This window comes from Dermochelys coriacea, chromosome 2 (genome assembly GCF_009764565.3).
Source record: "Dermochelys coriacea isolate rDerCor1 chromosome 2, rDerCor1.pri.v4, whole genome shotgun sequence".
NCBI classification, from domain to species: domain Eukaryota; kingdom Metazoa; phylum Chordata; order Testudines; family Dermochelyidae; genus Dermochelys; species Dermochelys coriacea.
The window spans coordinates 108,865,548-108,886,731 of NC_050069.1; the positions used below are offsets into that span (position 1 = coordinate 108,865,548).

General features: G+C 41.5%; 1 protein-coding gene across 1 annotated transcript; it reads left to right on the forward strand.

The window, feature by feature from the left end:
- Positions 1–457: 457 nt before the first annotated feature.
- PRL (prolactin) lies at positions 458–13,955 on the forward strand. The gene is made up of 5 exons (XM_043508312.1): positions 458–523; positions 3,550–3,731; positions 5,756–5,863; positions 8,251–8,430; positions 13,554–13,955. Exons 2-5 carry the CDS (start codon positions 3,582–3,584, stop codon positions 13,743–13,745), a joined length of 630 nt encoding a protein of 209 aa, XP_043364247.1. The 5' UTR covers positions 458–523; positions 3,550–3,581; the 3' UTR covers positions 13,746–13,955.
- The last annotated feature ends 7,229 nt before the right edge of the window (positions 13,956–21,184 follow it).

Consider the following 21,184-nt stretch of genomic DNA (forward strand, 5'->3'; position numbering starts at 1 on the left):
GCCCTCAGTAATTCCTAATGCAGATGTCAACAAAATTTGAAGACTATTTTTGCGTCTTTGGTGGTTTGCATCTCAGGATTCCAAATATTATGAACTAGCACTAAAAAATACCTGTTAGGTAAGTAAGTATATCAGACTGACACACAGAGGTTAACACATGACTTGCCCAAAAGTATGTGGAACAAAGGGCTGAGTGCAGAGGCCAGTTCTTCTGACTTGCTTTCCTGTGCCTCAGATCTCAAACCAAGCCTAGTCTTGGTTTGATTCCCTTATGAGTTTAAGCAGATACTATACTAATAATTGACCCAGTCCTGAGCAACATCCTGCTGGTAATTACAGCCTGTTGCTGACGCATTTCTAATTGAATACTGTTTCTCGACCACTGAATCCGATAGTTTACCCTCTAGAACTCTCCTCTCCTGTGTTTTTAATTTTCACCCTTTACATCCACAGTTACAAAACAATGAAGAATTCAGAGTTCCATATGTGCCCATTACATGGGTATGGAATGGGTTATCTGAAGGTAAGATATTCATTAAAAATTAATTCCTTATTCATTATAATCATTTAATTTGGAAAGTTTTTTCATAGGTAAATGGAGCTGAGGAACAGATGAGAGATTAAGCACTTGCTAATACATTCATACAGATGGGCCTCACACAATAACATGGGGCTACTAGAGCTGACCTGCTGGGTAGCTTGTAGATTATGACAGAGATGTCAGATCTGGAAACAAATTATACATCCCATTGATTAGAACCACCACCACTTTCCATACAGTGGATATGTAGATTTTTTTAAATAAGTAGCTTTCATCTACAATAAAAATCTCATCTTTTATTAGGTTTCCATTAATAGATAATACTTAAGTAAGCAGCAAATATGTAAACAGAGCAACTTCTCTGTATGTTTTATCCTGATTTTTTTTTTAATTTAAGTGTGTTTAATTATAAGAATTGCACTCTTCCCTTAGCACCTTTCAGATTCAGGACAAAACAATACTTCTTGGTTACTATTAAAAGATCTAATACTTTGGATTCAAATTTAGGCTCCCTATTCTTTCGCTGAGGTTTCAACAAACTAGTTTTATAGATGCATTTTATTTGGAGGAGCCTCCATTTCCTCTCTGGGCAGATTTCAGTGCAATTTGCGCACTTCTCTCTCAAGGTCTGTAATGTTGACCTTGCAAGATACTATTTCCCTTACACAGTTACCCATAATTATCAATAATGAAAATGCATGTGTCCTTCTCATGTGGAGAGGGAGCTAGCAACAAGACAATAAAAGTTGGGGATATCTTTCCCAGCTTGCTAACTAGAATATTCCGGCCTAAACTAGGCTCCCACAGAGATCAGTGGGATTTGCACCTAAGAGCAGAATATGTCTACCCTCTCATTCTGACCATCAATGTACTATTCCAGTCCACTCTAAGATCTCACAGCCGAACTTATCAAATTCCCTCCCCCAAGCCACAAAGTCATGCTGAATATGAATATGAAATAGAGGAGCATTTTGATGTTTGTAATTAAGAATGTAAACTCAATGACGAGGAAGCATAGGAAACAACCTGCTGAATATATGCATCATGGCTCCTGGAGGGTATATAAATCTGGCACCCACAGAAGATGAGAATAAGAACTTCAGGCTTCTTTCTGGTGAAGAAAGTTGCTACACATGCTCACTACCATGAGCAAGGGGACTTCGTTGAAAGGTAAGTCTCTTGCCATTAGCTTTTTGATATTTGTGTGTGTGTGTGTGTGTGTGTGTGTGTGTGTTTCTTTTAAGTTAGAGTGAATTTGGTACAGAATGAAGAAAGGTGTTGGAGTGACAGTCTGTAGACTGAAGTCTTCTCTTTAGCCATACAACACATACAGTACAGGCAGCATCAGTGCAAGCTTCCTCCATCTCTATGTGGAGAGTCTATTCCTAGGAGTGAGAAGGTAGTTTGGTCCCTATATCTACTCAGTCCTATATCTGTTGGCCTCTCTGCAGGCTTGTCTTCATGTACAGTGCAGCTGTGTTGCTGTAGTGCTTTAAAGGGTATGTCTACATTACCCACGTTACAGTGCAGCCGCTCTCCCGGCAATTAAAAAACCCACCCCGAACGAGCGATGGTAGCTTTACCCACTCCCGGCAATAAAGCACTGTCTATATTGGTGATTTTCAGCGCTAAAACTTTTGTCGCTCAGTGGTGTGTGTTTTCACACTCCTGAATGACAAAAGTTTTAGCGCTGAAAGTGGCAGTATAGACACGGCCTTTGTGAAGATGCTACTATATTGACAGGAGAGTTTCTCCCATCGGCATAATTAATCCACCTCCTTGAGAGTTGGATTTTTCACAATTATACCAATATAGGACTGTACTGGCGTCACACTAACAGGAGTACTAATTAATGTCAATTATAATTGGTTTAAGGATGTGACATCGGCACCACCCAGATTGCCTATTTATTTCACAAAACACCCTGAATAGCTGTCAGAAAGCAATGACTTTCAGTCATTACCAGCATTGTCCAGAATCAAACTAGGGATTTAAAAGTGATTGGCTCTGTAACCTAATTCCAATCTCTTGAGCCATCTAGTCTCAATGTTCCTTCACCATCTGAGTCTCTCTCAACACACTCCGTCTGCAGCATTTTGAGTATACATTGTTTATCGGGTTTGCATAATAATGCTTGTGTAGATAAAAGGAACTTTCCTGAGTTTAAAGCCAGAGAGAAACCTGCTGAACTACATGCTATTACTTTAATAGATGATGTAAAGGGGGCTCTTCTGTTTTATTAGGTATATTTTAATTTGGCACACACAAAATGAATACATTTGATAAATCAGTATATTTATAAAGTCATTTTTCTGGTGCATTTTACCTCTAGCTGTATGGGATCCTAACATTTGAACTAATGTATTAATTTATCAGGTATTATTTTTTAAAGATTTCACTGTACTTCTGTGCATATTTTATTTCACTTGGTAGAAAACTGATTCTGTCAAGTTTATGTTAAAGTTTTATCAGATCTATTTTGTCTAGAAGACATTCAGAAGTCCTTTGTAAAAGCTTCAAAAGATCAGAAAGGGTCTGAAGTACACTATGGATTTTGTTAGCAGTAGGCACTTTAGGGTTAAACTCAAACTGCTAAACAGCACAGCTGCTGGAAATCTTTTGAGGGCATTCCCAGGACAATCAAAATCTTTAGAGAGTGACCTAACCACTGTCCCTCAAAATTCATTTAAAAACTGCAAACATTTGCAAAGAAGAAAAGCACATTTGTGGAAGGCCAGGAGAAAAATAAAAGGGAGCAACCTACTTTTCCAACTATGTATCTATGAAAATATAATTATGTATTTATATTTACAAAGTGAGAAAGGCTGATTTTTTTCCACTTATTGCTATATAATGAAGGCAGGTACTGTGATAAGAGACAGTAGAGACTGCAGTATATTGTAATACAGGAAACTCTGTTTCCTGAAAAATTGTGATAGTTTCTGCTATATGACGCCTTCTAAATCCATATATCTGTGTGTTTTGTTTTTTGTTTTAAACCTGAATAGGTGTGCTGCTGGTGGTTCTGCTGGTATCAAACATGTTCCTGTCAAAGAAAGGTGTGACCTCATTGCCAATCTGTCCCAGTGGGTCTGTTGGTTGTCAGGTCTCCCTTGGGAATCTTTTTGACCGTGCAGTTAAACTCTCACACTACATCCACTCCCTCTCCTCAGAAATGTTCAACGAATTTGTAAGTACTCAGCATTTTATGAGTGAGAGTTGACAGAAACTGCAGTACAATACTTTAAAAAAAAAAAACACAAGCGGAGCTTAGCAATACGAAATGGTTCAGGCTTGGGGGAAAAGGGTTAGTAGTATCTGTGTCCACTACAGCACACTCCCCTCCAGAATCTGGAATGGAGCTCAAGATTCCTGAGTCTCATCACACCTCTGTGGTCAGCAAGTATCTGTGAAACCCACTGGCAAAGTCTGTCATCCCCCTCCAGCACTGGTCCACACAGAAGTAACAACCTACGACTGCAATGAGTTACTCCACTAGGTCCAGTGGCAGAGGTCTGTGTGGTGGAGCTAAAGATTCTGACCCTGCTGATGAATCAAGTGGGTGTCAATAAGGTGCCACATAGAGGAATTTCTGTTCTTTCAGTTTGCTTTTCAAAAAGACCTACAAAATTGCACAATAAACTAAATTAAAGGAACATTAAGGTTGAAAACTCGAGCACTCAAAAGTTAGGAAATACTAAAATGAAGGTTGCCTGGTCAACCTTAATTCATTCCCCCTTGTCATATACATTATGATTACGCTTGGAAGGATTGGTAAATGTCAGTACATTGTGGATATCACCGTATACATAAACCAATGAATATTTCCATTGATAATAATCAAAATGTATAGATAGGCAAAGTAAGAAAAATGCTGCTTGAGAACTTATTAGAGTTTGATTTAAGGATATTTACTTTGATTATTTGAGATGTGGTGCTGACAATTTGTGTTTTAACAGTTATAAAGCTTTAACCTTTTGAATCTCAGCATTTACAGTCATTAAACAATTATTGTCTGACCCCCTCATCATTTGACCTACTTATTTCCCACAACTATTAAATAGCTAACAAAATGTTTCAAAATAGCCATAGATATTATCCATTGAAAAATCAAATTCTAACAAGCCTTATTATGATGCAGTCTTTAAATTTACATGATCACATATTTTTCCCCATAGGACTGGACCTTTAGTTTTCTACAAATAACATTAAACATTTTTCTAGGGCATAAGCAAACTGTACCAGGTCTCATTAAACTGACCCTTTTTTCAGAAAGGTTGGATCTGGACTGACTCAATATGAACTCAGATATCAAAGACATCAAGTTACTCTATTCCTTCTAGACTCAATGATGGATCCTTAGATAGTATAAATTGACAACTTCTTTGACTTCAATGGAACTATGCCAGTTTATACTAACTGAAGAGCTGGTTCTTAATTTTTATATTCACTTCTTTAAAATTGAAGATCAACTCCTTTACCTCCCTTATGTTGCAGACTTTCAGTCACTGACTGCTGAGTTTATACATGCTTGATATAAAATTTGATGGCAAGAGTATAGGTGCCAATATTTGAAAATTATTAATAAAGGCAGTTTGGGAGGGAGAGGAGGAAGTAGAAAAAAGTATCTCCAGTGAAATACACCAAACAAGATTATTCTTTTAGGAGGACTTAGCTGTACAGTTATAAAGAGCCACAAGCAAGCCATCGGCCAGTTACACCTGTAATATTTGAGGAAACTCTGCCATTCCTATCACAATATATTTAAATAACTTCAAAATTGTAATGTAGAAAAAAAGATATCCAGATAGTTCATTCTGTGGACCACTTTATAAGAAAGATTCTCCTCTCACAAATCTTACCCCCCAGATCTCCAAATCCCCTACTAGTTGATTCTCAAAATGATTTAGTTTATCAGACCACCAGAAAGGGTTGTAAGAACCACTATACTAAAATATAGGAACTATCCCTCCTAAACAGATTCTGTGCAGAAATCTAATCCCAGAAAGTATTTTCCTTCCTTTAGGTCATATCAACTCAAATAAAAGAATCTGATCCCAGATCTGATTCTCTGTATAGTGACTGGACAAACACAGCACATGCAGAGATGAAACCAAAGGAACAATACCTACTTAATTTCCTTTAGAATATCTGTGCCATGACTCATCTATTTATTTATTTATTTCATAAATGCATGTTGTTGTTGATCCACAGGATGAGCGCTATGCTCAAGGCCGTGGGTTTATTACAAAGGCCATTAATGGCTGCCACACTTCCTCCCTAACCACTCCTGAAGACAAGGAACAAGCTCAGCAGATTCACGTGAGTCTCATTTTTAACCTATTTCAGAATGAAAGGAGGAGAAAGAGGCAATAGTTAATTTAGAGATGGCTAGGCCACAGCTAGTTGAAAGAGATAAAACAGTTTCCGTATATATTCGATCATAAGATGGTTCATTTATAAGCCAAAGCCCCCTCCCCCACAAGATGGATAAGTAAAAATGGAAAAATTTTATGACCCATTCATAAGCCGACTCTATAATTCAGGGGTCAGCAAACTTTGGCTCCCAGGCCATCAGGATAAGCCACTGGTGGGCCACGTCCGCAGGCACAGAGGTAAAACTAAGTAAACGAAGTGACCCGGTGCACCAGCTGTTTACCCTGATGGGCCGGGACAGCAACTGGTGGGGAAATTTTTTGCGAGGGAGAAGCTGGGGGTCAGGGGAGTAATCCCTGTGACCACCCCCCACATGACCCCACCCCTAGCCCGGGAACTCCACATGATCCCCATCCCATCCCTTCCCACCTTATCTAGGGAGGGCCAGGGGAGGATGTCTCTGGCCTGGCCGGAGCTGCTTCAGCAGGCTGGGCAGTGTGGCCGCAGCACGTTCCAGTGGGCTGGACCGGGCGGCACAGCCGAAGCGTGCTCCAGTAGCCTGGATGGAGCGGCCACACACTGCTCTGGTTGGCGGGGCTGAGCTGAGTGGCATGGCCACAGCCTGCCAGCCCCGGAGCTGCAGCTGTTTCAGAGGCTCGGGGGGAGAGCAACGTGGCCAGAAGCGGAGAGACTCTGGCTCCACCTCTTCCCTTCTGGTTCTGCTGCCTCTCCTTGCTCCCTCTGTTGGGGGGAGAGGCTATCTCCCACCTCTCCCTCTCTGTACCCATTCATAAGCTGACCCCCTTCTCTGATGCTTCCCTTTTTTACTAAAAAATTTGACTTATCTACGAGTAAATACAGTAATTCAAAATCAAATGCAAGGAAAAGAAAAACAGAAAATGTCAAATACTGATGAAAATTCTTACCGATATTCAGTTTCAACATACGTACTATAAAAGAAAAAATCTTATTCCTGTTGCTCTCAGTCTCCCTCTCTTCGTATGTTACATTCAGTTACTGAATATTGTTTCAAATTACATTATAAACTCTCTAGAGCAGAGGTCAAGTCTTTCTTTATATCTGTATAGCACTCTCATTGGAGCCTTTGGGCATTTCTTTAATACAAATAGATAATTAAGCATGATAATAATAAAAGGTACAGGAAGGACCAAAGAGGGCCTCAGTAGTCAAAGAAACACATAAATACAGTAGTACTATTCTATTGGCTCTATAGTTACTGTAACAGTTGACAGACTCTAAATAGATAACCATGCAATAGTCACCAGATAAGAAGTAGCCACATCATCACTCAGATAGAGACTTTAACAACACAAGGTAATTGCAACAATCAAACAACTTGTAAAGAGAGTCATGTTGGATATTGCCACATTAAATTCTGTATTCTCCATTTAACAATGGCAGCCATAAACAGAGATGTGTAGCTCCACCTTCTTTTAGCCCTTGAAAATGCTTTGGAGATGACAGTGTGCAAGCTTAGTCACAAAGAGTTATGCCAGAGTTTGATGTTTTACCAGTTGCACCCTAGTTCCAGTTTTGCAATCCGAAGATCCTCCTTTTAGAATATTATGCAATAGGGTTACAAATTCTCTTTCTTTTAGCACAGGAGCAAATGCAGAATATAAGTCCCATGTGTCAACTTTAAAAGGTTTCTAGTGCAGCAGAATGGTTAGGAGTACCCCCAAAAGAGCAAAAACTTTTTGAGCTTCCACCTAACCCCAAGCAGTGAAAGTTTCTAAAGAGAAGAACTTTCCCTAGAAGCAAACTCTTCAAAGGGGATGAGGAGGATTACACGGCATGTTTACTATGTTCTATAGACAGTAGAAGTCCTTTATAAAAGGCATTAAGCGGCCTACCCCAGAGTACATTTTCCATTCGGTGCTGAGATTTTTCTTCAGATCCCACCAGACTTCTAAATCTGTCTCATTAAAAATTGGCTAATCATCAAGTTAAATGCAACTCCATTCAGAGAGGCTAGTCACTCTCACTATACAATATACTGTGGAGACAATTTTGGTGATATTTTGTATTTGCAGTATTCTATCACCATTCATCCAATTCTCTTTTAACACATTTTTAATAATAACTGATTGTATGTACATGAATACACCATTCGCAGAGGGGTGAACTGAAATATATGGAAAAGACAAGTGATGTGCCAAAGAGCACACTGCAAATTGGTGACAGAGCTAGAAATAAAATCTAGGTTCCCTCAGTCTTAGACCACTGCTCCAACCTGAGTACAACACTCCTCCTCGTGCTGCCTTCATATAGTCTTCTTGCTTTAACTACATCTTCTTAATGTTGATGAATAGCATGAAGACCTACTGAATTTAGTGCTGGGAGTACTGCGCTCCTGGAATGATCCTCTGCTCCACCTGGTCTCTGAAGTGCAAAGTATCAAAGAAGCTCCAGACACCATTCTCTGGAAGGCTGTGGAGATTGAGGAACAGAACAAGCGTCTTCTAGAAGGAATGGAGAAAATAGTTGGACAGGTAGGTGAGCATTAGGGCCCTGATGTCCTAGTTCAAAGCTCCCTAGAAGCCACATAGGGGAGTAGGCTCATTCTGTTCAGAGCAGGAGAGCGATGGAGATGGAGGGGGAGGGATTCTCAGCACATCTGCTCTAACTGATTCCAACCATGTATTGTCCCTAAAGAAACCCTATGCCACCTGAAGATTGGCATGGAATAGCTTAGCTTCCATCCTTCCTGAACACATCCCTATACCGGGGAGGGTGCAGTTGGAGCAGGACCTGGGTCTGCTGGCGTTGCATCACAAAAGAGGCCCCCTGGCACCAGGATGAATTATAATTGAGAATCTGGCCCACAATGTTGCCCATTAAAGAAGCAATGCCTTAATTCCTTCCCTTTTGGCCACTAAGAAACTATATGCTGTTATTGCACTTCAGTTTTGGTGTCTATGTGCAGACAGAAGGAAGGGATCACCTTTTATAAACAAACAGTTGACACAAAAACATCCTAAATCCAACATATGCTACAACACTGACAAGCAGAACTATATAACTAGACGCTAACATGCTTCCTTTCATACTCAATGATTAATATTTGAAATGCTTGTCATCTTAACCTTGTGAGGTGGTTTGTGGATGCTGTGTTAATATCCTTTGCCTAATTTTTAAGCATCTTTATATTTCTCTAAAAAGGCTAGAAAGTCAGATTACTTTTAATTTTAAGAACAAGTAATTCTGTCGATTAGTGGGAAAGGAGAATTTTTTTCCTGCACAAATGGGTATTCACTTGTATCTTTAGGCCTCGCATAATCTTAATGATGCGTCCTGGCAAAAGTTTCCACTATGCACTATTTAGTTTCCACTATTAGTCTAGTAATGGAATGATTGTGATGCAGAAGTGAAAAGACCATATATGTACTAGAGATGATAGCACTGACTATCATTAAGGTTCCCAACATTTCCCTTTATAAGACCCTGTTTCCAGTTGCTTATAACTTTGCCAAACTAACTATTTGGGCTGAAATTTCCCATGCTGGGTGTCTGCCTCAGGTTGGATATTTTTGGAAAATTTCAGCCAAAATGGCTGAGTCGTTTCCAAGAACAAAGCTAGGGAAAAATATTCTAGGTGACCTTTTCTTTGAAAACCTCTAGTGGCCTCATGCTTCGGAGTAGCAACTTGAAATTTGGCAGGTGGGTGGGGTGTGCCTCCATCTGAAGAGCCACCCAAATTTATCCAAGAGAAGCCTTTGAAAATTTGCAGTTCACACATGCTCAATAGAGACTTGTTACAGCTTTACAGCTTAATTCCCCAAACATTCCATCTGAACTGAATGTGTTCCAGTCTGGGGCTTCAGGGGTCTAAGAAGGACTTTCCCTACAATTGATGTTCCAGGCTGCTCCAGGCTGTGATGAGTCTGGATCCAGAGGAAGTAGACTGGGACAAGGAGCCTGGGGAGCGAAGACTAGAAGAGTTGGCGTGAGGGAGAGAACTGGGACTGGGAGTTTTGGGAAGAGACTGGAATTGGCTGGGCAAGGACACTAGCACTGGGAACTGAGTGGGTTGATGCTGAAATTGGATGAAGAGCCAGAGGATACTGACTGAGACTCAGAGTGGACAGGATGTGTGGGGCTGACTGGAAACCTTGGAGGAAGAGAGAGAAATTGGATGAGGAGCCAAGAGTGGGGAACTAGGACTGGAATGAGAAGCCTGAGTAATGGAGCCTGGGACTGGCTACAGGAGGAGAAATGAGACTCGGATAAGATGGAGAGGAAGGAGCAGAAGGAGTCAAGCTTGGGGAAAACAGGCAGAAGACTTTGTGGCCACTAGAGAGCACATTGCTCCAAAGCCTGAAAAGGAATTCAAGATCCCTGAATTTAACCATTCCTCTCCTGAGAGCAAATATCTGTTTCATCCCCTTATAGTACTGATTCACATAGAGGATGACAACCTACTACTGCCATCATTTACTCCTTTGGCTCAAGTGGCAGGGGTCTCTGTAGAGAATCTAAAGATTCCAATTCTGCAAATATCCCATGTGGGTGACGATATGCTGTCCCATGAGGGAATTTCTGTTTTTTCAGTTTATTTTTTAAAAACCTAGGAAATTACACCCACAAAAACTGCATTAAAAGGACATTGTTAAAGTTGCAAAGTCAAGCTCTCAAAAGTTAGGAAATGACAGATGAAGATAGTGGGGCTGAATTAAGGTTGCACAGGCTGAGCCTATGCATTATTATACAGTCTTTACTTACATGATCACAAACTATTTTTTCCACAGGACCCCTGCCTCATTCTGTGCACACATTCAACCTGCTCTTGGGATGAATCAGGGTTGGATAAAGAAAGAGGCTGTTGTCTGAAGGGGTCCCTGCCTTATTTACTCTGAGAAATCAGGTCCTAGACATCTTACAGATTCACAAATTCCAAGGCCAGAAAGGACCATTGTGATCATCCAGTCTGACCTCTTGTATAACACAGCCATAGAATATATATCTTTTTGAACTAGAACATTAGCTCAAAAAGTATCCACCCAAATTTAGTGGATACTTTTTACTTTAATCTCTCCGTTCCTCAGTTCCCCATCCATAAAGTGGGATATTAACAAAATAAATATTAAATAAATTCATTGATGTTTGTGAAACACTCAGATACCATGAGGAAATAATAATTCATTCTTCAGAGCAGGGTTTGAATAGTGTGCAGTAAATAAGGCCTAGGTCAGACATTGAGCAATGAGGAAAAAAAGAATATATTTGTGATCATGTAATTAAAGACTGTATCATAATCTACACACATGGAGGGAACCTTAATTCTGGCATTTCCTTACTTTTGAGTGCTTGACTTTGCAACCTTAATATTTTTAATATTTATATATATAGTAAGTAATATATATAGTATTTCCTACAGCTCTCCAAACTGGAAAAGAAGTGTTTAAGAGTCTGTTCTTGAAGTCTTGCATTTTGCAAGGATTCCGTGACAATAAACACGGAATCTTTCATTGCAGAGGTGTTCTCCTCTCTGTCTTGGATCTGGTTCCCGAGCATTATGAGAAAGTCTGTGACACATGGTCCCCCACCTCCTAGTTTGGTAAGCCTAGACAAGATAGTTGTTGTCTGACAGTACCCGTATATGAGTTATGAGTAACTGATTGAAAGCCTTCCTGACTAAAAGCAGCTCAAGTTTGTTTAGGTTTAATGGGGCCTCTGACAGATCCCATAAATCAATCAGTAGCTGAACTGGACTTTACAAAGTTTTAGACTTCACTGGGCTTTGGTCAAGTTCTAAACAGCTGAACATCCTTAAGAAGTGTTCACAGTATTCACTAACTTCTGTTAGAGCATACACAAAACGCCATCTTATTCTCTGAGTTTAGACAGCAACCTGACTTTGTTCATGACCACAACTGCATCTATCAATTAAAGCCGAGACATCTCCATCCATAGCCATATGTAAAACCTGCAGGAAGGGGTCCAAGATAACAGTGGAAATTAGGTGCTGCTAGAATTATCTACTTACATTGTTCTCATTCTAGAAACAGATTTAGAGATCAGGATGGCGAGATCAGTAGTGTCAAGTCATGGTTTCTTATCCCCTGGCAAGACTATTGCCGTGTGGCCAATAGCTTGTCCAGACAGAGACAGCCATAGGCAGTCTTGGTTTGTAGTTGTTCCCCACTGGTTTTCACAGGAGGGATGAATCAGCTTCACAAGTGGTGTTAGGAACAGATGATCCTCCTGCTATTAAGTATAGGTTTCAGAGTAGCAGCCGTGTTAGTCTGTATTCGCAAAAAGAAAAGGAGTACTTGTGGCACCTTAGAGACTAACACATTTATTTGAGCATAAGCTTTCGTGAGCTTCAGCTCACTTCATTGGATGCATTCAGTGGAAAATACAGTGGGGAGATTTATATACACAGAGAACATGAAACAATGGGTGTTACCATATACACTGTAAGGAGAGTGATCACTTAAGATGAGCTATTACCAGCAGGAGAGTGGGGGAGGGGAGGAAGAAAACATTTTGTAGTGATAATCAAGGTGGGCCATTTCCAGCAGTTGACAAGAACGTCTGAGAAACGGGGGGGGAGGGGAATAAACATGGGGAAATAGTTTTACTTTGTGTAATGACCCATCCACTCCCAGTCTCTATTCAAGCTTAAGTTAATTGTATCCAGTTTGCAAATTAATTCCAATTCAGCAGTCTCTCGTTGGAGTCTGTTTTTGAAGTTTTTTTGTTGAAGAATAGCCATTCTTAGGTCTGTAATCGAGTGACCAGAGAGATTGAAGTGTTCTCCGACTGGTTTTTGAATGTTTTAATTCTTGACGTCTGATTTGTGTCCATTTATTCTTTTACGTAGAGACTGTCCAGTTTGACCAATGTATATGTATAGTATTCCTTGACAAGAGAAAATGGATGAAAACCTCTTCAAATGAGAGGAGTTTAATCAATCTTTATTTTAGGTGCTCACTGACTACATGAGTTTTTAACTCATATTCTTCTATCAGATTTCACTGAATCACTTATGGTTTCCCCCTCATGTTGTACTGGACCCCAGTATTTGCTTTGTAGAAGTGGATGTTTATATGAAGAAGCACTCTTGATGTCTGTCTCTGCCTTTAACATACTCCTGAGGCTGTCCATACCAGAGTCATTGTCTCAGAGAAGGCCTGAGACAAACCTGGGAGGGGGCACATGTAAAGAAATCCCAAGAGCAGATCAATCCACCTGCCCAGGAAAACTTAAAGGCAGATTGAACCAAGAGGCAATGCCATTGGCAGGTCTGCACATGATGGAAGGACTGGCTTTGTCATGAAACCAGATTCCATCAGGCATTAGAGCAGGTAAGCGCTGTATATACACTATAGAAGAGCAAACTTTTAGTGAAAGACTGATAGCAAAATCATATAAATACACATAGAAATATAAGGTGGCATTATTTTGAGGTACAGATTTAGTGTGCCATATATTAGGATGTATCATGCCTGCAAGATCTTTGGGACCATAATGTAAACAGCATACCCAAGGCAAGCATTACTTGGCTCTTTGGTGCTTTACCTAGAACTCTCTTGTCTGATTCCCTAGCTTCTATTGCTTAGCCTAGTAGTGCTGCCAATGAAATACTATCACTTTGTTTCCTTTTGATTAGGTTCATCCTGGTGAAATAGAAAATGAAGTCTACTCCAGGTGGTCAGGTCTCCCATCCCTGCAAATGTCAGATGAGGACTCCCGTCTCTTTGCCTTTTACAGTCTGCTACACTGCTTGCGTAGGGATTCCCATAAAATTGACAACTACCTGAAGCTGTTAAAATGTCGCCTTATCCATGATAGCAACTGTTAAGTATTCACTAGGCCCATCCCTCACTGAAATGATATCACTAAATCATTCAAGGGGGCCTTCTTGTTGCTTTGTCATTTTTTGTTGCAAACTTTCTGAGAAATTACATTGTGCTGTATAAAGACCACCAATAATGTTTATGCATGTTTACATGGTTTCTGGCTTCAGCCAATAATGTTGTTTATCTCAATGTTTAAAAACTTTTATCATAAATGCCTTGTACTGTAATAATACACTGTACTGTTTACTTAACTCAGCTACTGGCATCTCAGTGATAACCAAATCATGCAAATACAAATACAAATATTACTAAAACCAAAATGCATAAATATGTGAGTTGAATCAGTGCAGGAAAAATGGTTGCTATGCCTTAAATCTTTAGCAACACAAGCTTCTTCTTTTGGGTCTCCATCTCCAGTTATTGATGTACAACATGGGCTGTCCTAATTCCCTCCTCCCTACCCACCCCTAAAATTAAAGGGACATAATCTAGAGGATTAACCTCAGTCCTGGAAAGCAAGGTGGTCCTCCATTCCAATCCTAATTCTCCCACTTTCCAAACATTACTTACTAAATCCTCACAACATCGCTAAGAAGTACGCATTTAGTATTACCTGCATTGTACAAGTAGGGAAGCAGAAGCTAAGAGAAGTTAACAGACAAATTGTTTCCACTAATTTTGCGTGCTTCAGTTTTTGGGCACCCAACTTGACACACTGAGGTTGAGCACCCAAAAACGAAGTCACCTAAAATTATTAGGCATTTTGGAAAATTTGGGCCTAAGGTCACACAGCAAATCAACTTGAGAACCAAGATTGGAACCTGGGCTCATAGTTACTAGGCACATACTTATTTGATTAGACTACAATGCCTTGTCAGACAAGTCACTTAATTTCTCCATGTCTCATTTTAATCATCTCTCCAGTGGGTATAATGATAGTTGCCTACCTAAACTGCATGTGCTGCGTACATATCTGGATATTTTAAATCCTTTGTAACTTCATATTTCATTTGTATACTATAGTGCTATCCCCATTTTACAGCTATTTAATGAGAGGCAGAACAAAACAAACTTCTTCCTAGTCAGTCACTACTGACAACTGCTATAAGCAGCATCACTTTAGCCCCCACTGAAATACAGCAAACTACAGCTGGGCGCAGCAGCTGTTTAACAGTCTACAGCTATACAACATAACTGTTAAGGACAGGGAGCAAATGGGTAAAACTGGGTAGGCAGAATGTAGTTGCTCAAAGTGGAATTTCATCTGGATATTGGAAGTAACATCCCTTTTGTTGTAAAAACAATGCCACAAGTTCTTAACTGATCACAAATGCTTAACACTTCAGTTTGAGAGCTCATTTTTAAAAAAAAAGGCAGCACATCTCTCTAGTACTCAGGAGGAAGAGCATGACCTATTGAATCACCACCAACTCAAGAGCTCCTATCTATGTGTTGAGATGTCCCCATGATAATTAACTTTTAATTTCTCTTGAGATCAAAGTCCAAAGTAGCGTGGCTACTGACACACAGACTCTGAATTCAGTAGAAATTAGCCTAAAAAGAGTAGACATTTCTAATTCTAGACTGTTATATGAACAGAGCTAAAATAACTTTCTTCATTCTACAAAAACTAAGTGAGATTTGATGTAGCCATCCGAAAGGAGAAGTTAGCAGCTTCAAAAGTGCAGCTTCTCTACTTCCCTCAAACAATCGTTGTAATGGATAACTCATTTTTTAAAAAGCATAAACATCTGGTTTCTTGTAGCTTGTTTTAGTATGATTTTGGGAGTTTTTTTATTTGGTGGAGAAGCAGAGGAAAGATGAGCAAAAATGGATTTTAACAACTGAAAAGTAGACTGGGGGATTGCAGCTGTTTATCTAAAGGGACATTTGAAACAGATCTGGTTAACTTACTGAGTTATCGCAGCTGTCAGAGAGAAAGAGAGAGAGAGACAGACAATCCCATAACCACAGTCAAAATTAGACCTGTCCTTCCCATGTCCTGGCACAAACAATATCTGCAGGATGCAGTTTCTACTCTCCAGGTCTTCAGGCATCTCCACAACATGGCTACCTAAAGTTAAGGGAGAAAGAACCAACTAGTAAAAATTAGGAAGTCATTGGCTGCAAACATGTGAGGTGAGTCAATAACAAAGCTCCCACTGAATTCAATGAGTCAGGATTTCACTCCTGATATTAGAAGCAAAAATCAGATGCTCAGGGAAAGGTCATTTTTAGTTTTTAAGAGCTTTTGTTAGAAGGTTATATTAAATGACTTGGGTGAAAATTCAAAATTCTTACAACTTTAAAAGTATTCCTAATAACTAAACCTGAACATTTCATGGAAGAAAATGGAATTTCATGGGAGGAAGCTTTTCCACTTTATATGGCGGAGGTCCCCAAGTGTGGAGCACGCCTCCTATAGGGGCACGGAGGAACATTCAGGGGGTCACAGCAGGGCCTGGGTCCAGCCCCCATGGGTGTGGGGAAGGAGTGCTACCCAGCCCTTCCCTGCCTCCAGCTCTGCTCCAGTCCCACCCTCAGCCACATACCCAGCCTCTGAGCCCAACCCTGTGCCAGCCCCAAACTTGGCCGCTAGCAACAGCTCTGTTCCCAGCCCAGGGCACGGCCAGGAGTGGAACAGCACCTGGCCATGGGCCCAGCTACCAGCCCCCACCGCACCCCAACTGTGGCTCTCCCCACCCTCTGCCCCTAGCTGCAACCCTACTCCTGACCCCAGATCAACCCCCAGCTGAGGCCCCGGCCTCAGCCGCCTTACCCTTGTCCACGTCTCCCCTCTCTGCCTCCCAGAGCCACAGCCCGACTCCCAGCCCAGTTCCAGAGGAGCGGGGGGCATGGACAGGGGGGGCATGACCCTCAAAAGTTTGGGGAACGCTGTTGTATGGACTACTTAAAACAGAGGTGGGCAGACTATGGCCTGCAGGTCACATACGGCCTGCGGGACCGTCCTGCCTGGTGCTTGAGCTCCCGGCCGGGAGGATAATGCCCAGCCCCTCCCCGCTGTCCTCCCTCCCCCGCAGCCATGCCACCGTGCAGGCAGTGCGGCTGGCTCCAGCCGGGCAGCACAGCTGCAAGTCCTGCTGCTCTGAGCAGCATGGTAAGGGGATGGGGGGGTTGGATAAGGGGCAGGAGGTCCCGGGAGCAATCAGGGGACCGGGAGCAGAGAGGGTTGGATAGGTGTGGGAGTCCCGGGGGGCCTGTCAGGGGGCAGGGGTGTGGATAGGGGTCAGGGGACAGGGAGCAGGGGCGTTGGATGGGGGTAAGGTTCTGAGGGGGCGGTGGGAGGGGGAAATCCCAGGAGGGGGTGGTCAGAGACAAGGAGCACGTGGGGGTTGGATGGGTTGAGGGTTCCTAGGGGGGCAGTCAGGGGGCGGGAAGTGGGAGGGGGTGGATGGGGGCAGGGGCCAGGCTGTTTGGGGAGACGCAGCCTTCCCGACCTGGCCCTCCATACAGTTTCGCAACCCCGATGTGGCCCTCAGGCTAAAAAGTTTTCCATCCCTGACTTAAATAGTCATTGGGCCACAGAGAGAGCAGTTGATCCTATAGCCTGATGGTTAAGGTACTCACTCAACATGGGATCTAGTCCCTGCTCCAATAGCTATTTAGGTATGCCACACAAAGTGAAACAGCTTCAACAGAGACCTCCACTCCAGATACCCTATAGTCCAGCAGTTAGGACACTCACCTGGGGATTCAAGTCCCTGCTTCAAATGGGGAGGGATGCAGGCAGAATGGGGATTTGAACATGGTGAGTTCTCTAACCACTGGGTTATTGGGTATGGACAGGGATAGGTACCCTCATCTCCTGGCTATTTTTCATGCAGGTTAGTTATGCTGTGAGAACACCTATTGGATCAGGTGCCATTGGAGAGCTAAGCAAGGGAATGCCTTGTTCAGCACTCGTCTCAGCAGGGTTTAGGCATGAGCTAGGTGCCAAGCATCTTGGTGGCTTCACGGCCTAGGCAGCTGTGCACATGCCTAATGTCTGAAGTGGAGGTACCGAAGGGACTTTGTCTGGTGCCTAGTTTTGTGCCAGTAATGAAAGTTGAGGGTGCTGCATGCCAGAAATATTCTGGACTTTACAAGATTGAGTCCCTTAACTACTCTGTGCCTCATTTTTCCTATCTATAAAATGAGGATAATACTTTACTAGCTGTCAGGGATGTTGTTAATTCACTAATATTTATGAAACATTCAGCTACTTGGGTGTTTAAAGCTTATAAACAGATGTATGGTTATTATTGGTTGTATTTAATCTTCAAATGGGAACCAATACATCTGTTAACTGAGTACTGGAATGGAACTCAGAACTCCTGGATTCTGTTCCCATCTCTTCTACTAAGTCATTGTGTAACAATAGGGAGATCACTTACGTGCTCCATGCTTCTGTTTCCCAAACTATAAAACTAAGTTAATGATATTTACCTACTTTCCTAAAGTGCTCTGAGATCTTTAGGCTAGATACAAGTATACAAGCACAAAGTATAGTTTTTCTATGTAGACGTTAGAGATTACATAGCACTGATGTGTGCTATTGAGGCAGACCATATTTTTTATAATACAAAATCAGTTAATAAGAGTTTTCGGTTACAAGTCTCACCTTCTACACACAACACATTTGCAATCCAGTAACAGTAGTAACAAAAATCTGGGCCCCATGTTGCCAGCAGCATGGGCCCAATTAGGGTAACCAGATGTTCTGTTTTTATAGGGACAGTCCCAGATTTTGGGACTTTTTGTTATATAGGCCGCTATTACTCTCCACTCCCTGTCCCATTTTTTCCACAGTTGCTATCTGGTCACCCTAGGCCCAATCCTGTTTCCATGAAAGTCAATGAATGCCAAAGCTCCTACAGATTTCATCGGACTTAGGATCAGGCCCCATTACACCAAATATAAATGATGCAGAAGTTAAAACTGATTCATCATGGTTCAATTCATCATCAATCACAACAAAGTGGAATGTGTAGGCAGGGCAAAAATCTAACCCACCTTCTTGCGACTTGCATTTGGTACAGCTTTACACATCTTGCCCAGCTTTAACAACAATAGAAAGGGGAAGCTGTTATACATAGTGAATGCCATGTATAATCAAGTACTAAATACTGATGCAGTAACTTCTGTGACAACCTCCAGTTTCTTTTTCCTCTTTTCCTACAGTAAGCTGCCAGCAAGTACTAATCTTTCTCTATTAGACACACTCTCTTTCTCTAGGTTTAACTGGCTGCATTCCAGCACTTGGTAATTCTCCAGTAAAGATTACTTTCACAAAAATGGTTCCAAATGGGACTCAATTTTACTAACAAGGGTTGTGGTCTGGAAACAGGACACACCTTTTTGAAGTTTTACATTCAATTTCAGAAAGTTAAGGAATTCCCCAATCAATTAGGGCATATTGCCAAAGATGAGTACTTACATTAATGAATGAAAAACGGGCATAGACAAAAATAGCAGGTGTAATGTCCAAATACAAACCGGGTAATTTCATGCTTATCTATATATTTGCATACATTTAGACCCCAATATTACAAACACATAGGCATATAAATAACTTTACAGACATACTTACTCGCAATGAACTAATTGGGACTACTCATGTCGGTAAAGTTACTCTCATGCAAGATCAGAGCCTTACTGTGCTTTCAAATTTTATAGGCACAGCTTAGATGACTGAAGTTTTCCCTCAATGTTCAATTAAACCCAAGACCAAGACTGAATATCCACAAAATGTTGTTAATATTAAAAAAATATGTTAGAGTATTCAGAATTTCTTAACTGCCACCATCTAGTATTTGGAAAATCCACATTCAGGCATATATTTGTGTTCAAATAAACATCAAAACTTGAAACCAGTGGGAATTGTATCCAGAGATCACACCCCCATAAATTTATTTATTTAAATAAATGTAAAGAAACTGGCTTAACATAGTCACAAGTAAAAACAAAACAATGAAGATCTCAAAAGATTCACTCATATCTCATTGTTTTTAAGCAATTCTTATCTTGAAGTTAAAATGACTATCAGACAACATTTCAGCAATATCTACCTTCCTTGGAGCTTTGTGTCTGTGTTTAGAGACATCACTCCATAACTGAACATACAGAAAAATGTACATTTTTATGGTAGTGATATTTTCATTTCCTTTCATTTATTCAGCTGGGAAAAGGAAATGAAAAAATACGAGCAATGGTGCCTGAAGTACTGTAAACTACATCTATTTCTGGCAGGGGCTAGCAACATGAACTGTCCTTACATTAGGTAAAGGGGACACATTTCCTGCTCCCATTTTCTTTGTTCTAATTTATTCAAGTCCCCAAAGGCTAATTCTATGGAGTGCAAAAGAAATATAAAGGCATTTTAGCATGAGCTACAGGCTGGCTACCAATTGGTAAATTAATTTTATCATGCATTTCTCTCTCTCCTAGGATATGATCTACTTCAGAGAAAACTGTTGCCTTTTGCTATGCCACCTACTCTTTCCTTTGTACCTCTGTTCATCCTCTACTACTCACCTAGGAACACTCCAGTTCCCTTCCTCAGACTGTGTGTGTGTTTGGGACAGGATGAGGGAGGGCACAGAATAGGTTATGCCACATCCCAACTTCTCACCTTTGCCTGCTGAGAAAAATTGCAGCTTGCTTTTTTGCCTCCCACTCCCACCCCCCACCCTTTGAGCAGTGTTCATGTAATTTGCTGAATGGTTGGATTTTGTCATCAGAAGTAATTCAAACCATCACCGTCTTCCCCATTCACTTCATAGACACACTGTAATCTTATTAGTGGAAACAGAGTAAGTGAGCATAGGCACCAGGGCTAGAGCACCCACGGGGAAAAATTAGTGGGCTCTCTGCACCCACCAGCAGCCAATCTCCTTGCCCCACCCCTGCTCACCTCCTCTCCGAGCACGCCACGTCCCAGCTCCTTACCTACCTTCCAGCGCTTGCCGCTGCCAAACAGCTGTAGCAAGCTCCTGGAGGGAGGGGGGAGAAGCGGGAATGTGGTGAGCTCATGGGAGGCAGTGGGGAAGAGGCAGGGCCTTGGTAGGGATTTGGGGAAGGAGTCGAATAGGGACAGGGAGGAGGCGGAGACTTTGGGGAAGGGTGGAGTCAGGGCAGGGCTAGGGGCAGAAGGGAGTCGAGGACCCACCGGCGCTATTAGAAGTCGGTGCTTACGTAAGTGAGCAGGAGTATACAGAAAGACTAGCACTTTGGGGGTCATTGAAATACTTGTTCACTTGCACAAAAATCAGTGACCTGTAGAGAAGCCATAATGTCTTGGGGTTTTTATTGACACTGTTTTCGTTTAAAAACAAACAAAAACAATTACTGGAGACCAAAGTCTTAGGTAGAGCCTTTTGCTGGAAATTGCTACATTCATGCCAACTTGGAAAATTATGATATAGATACTAGTCAAAGTTCC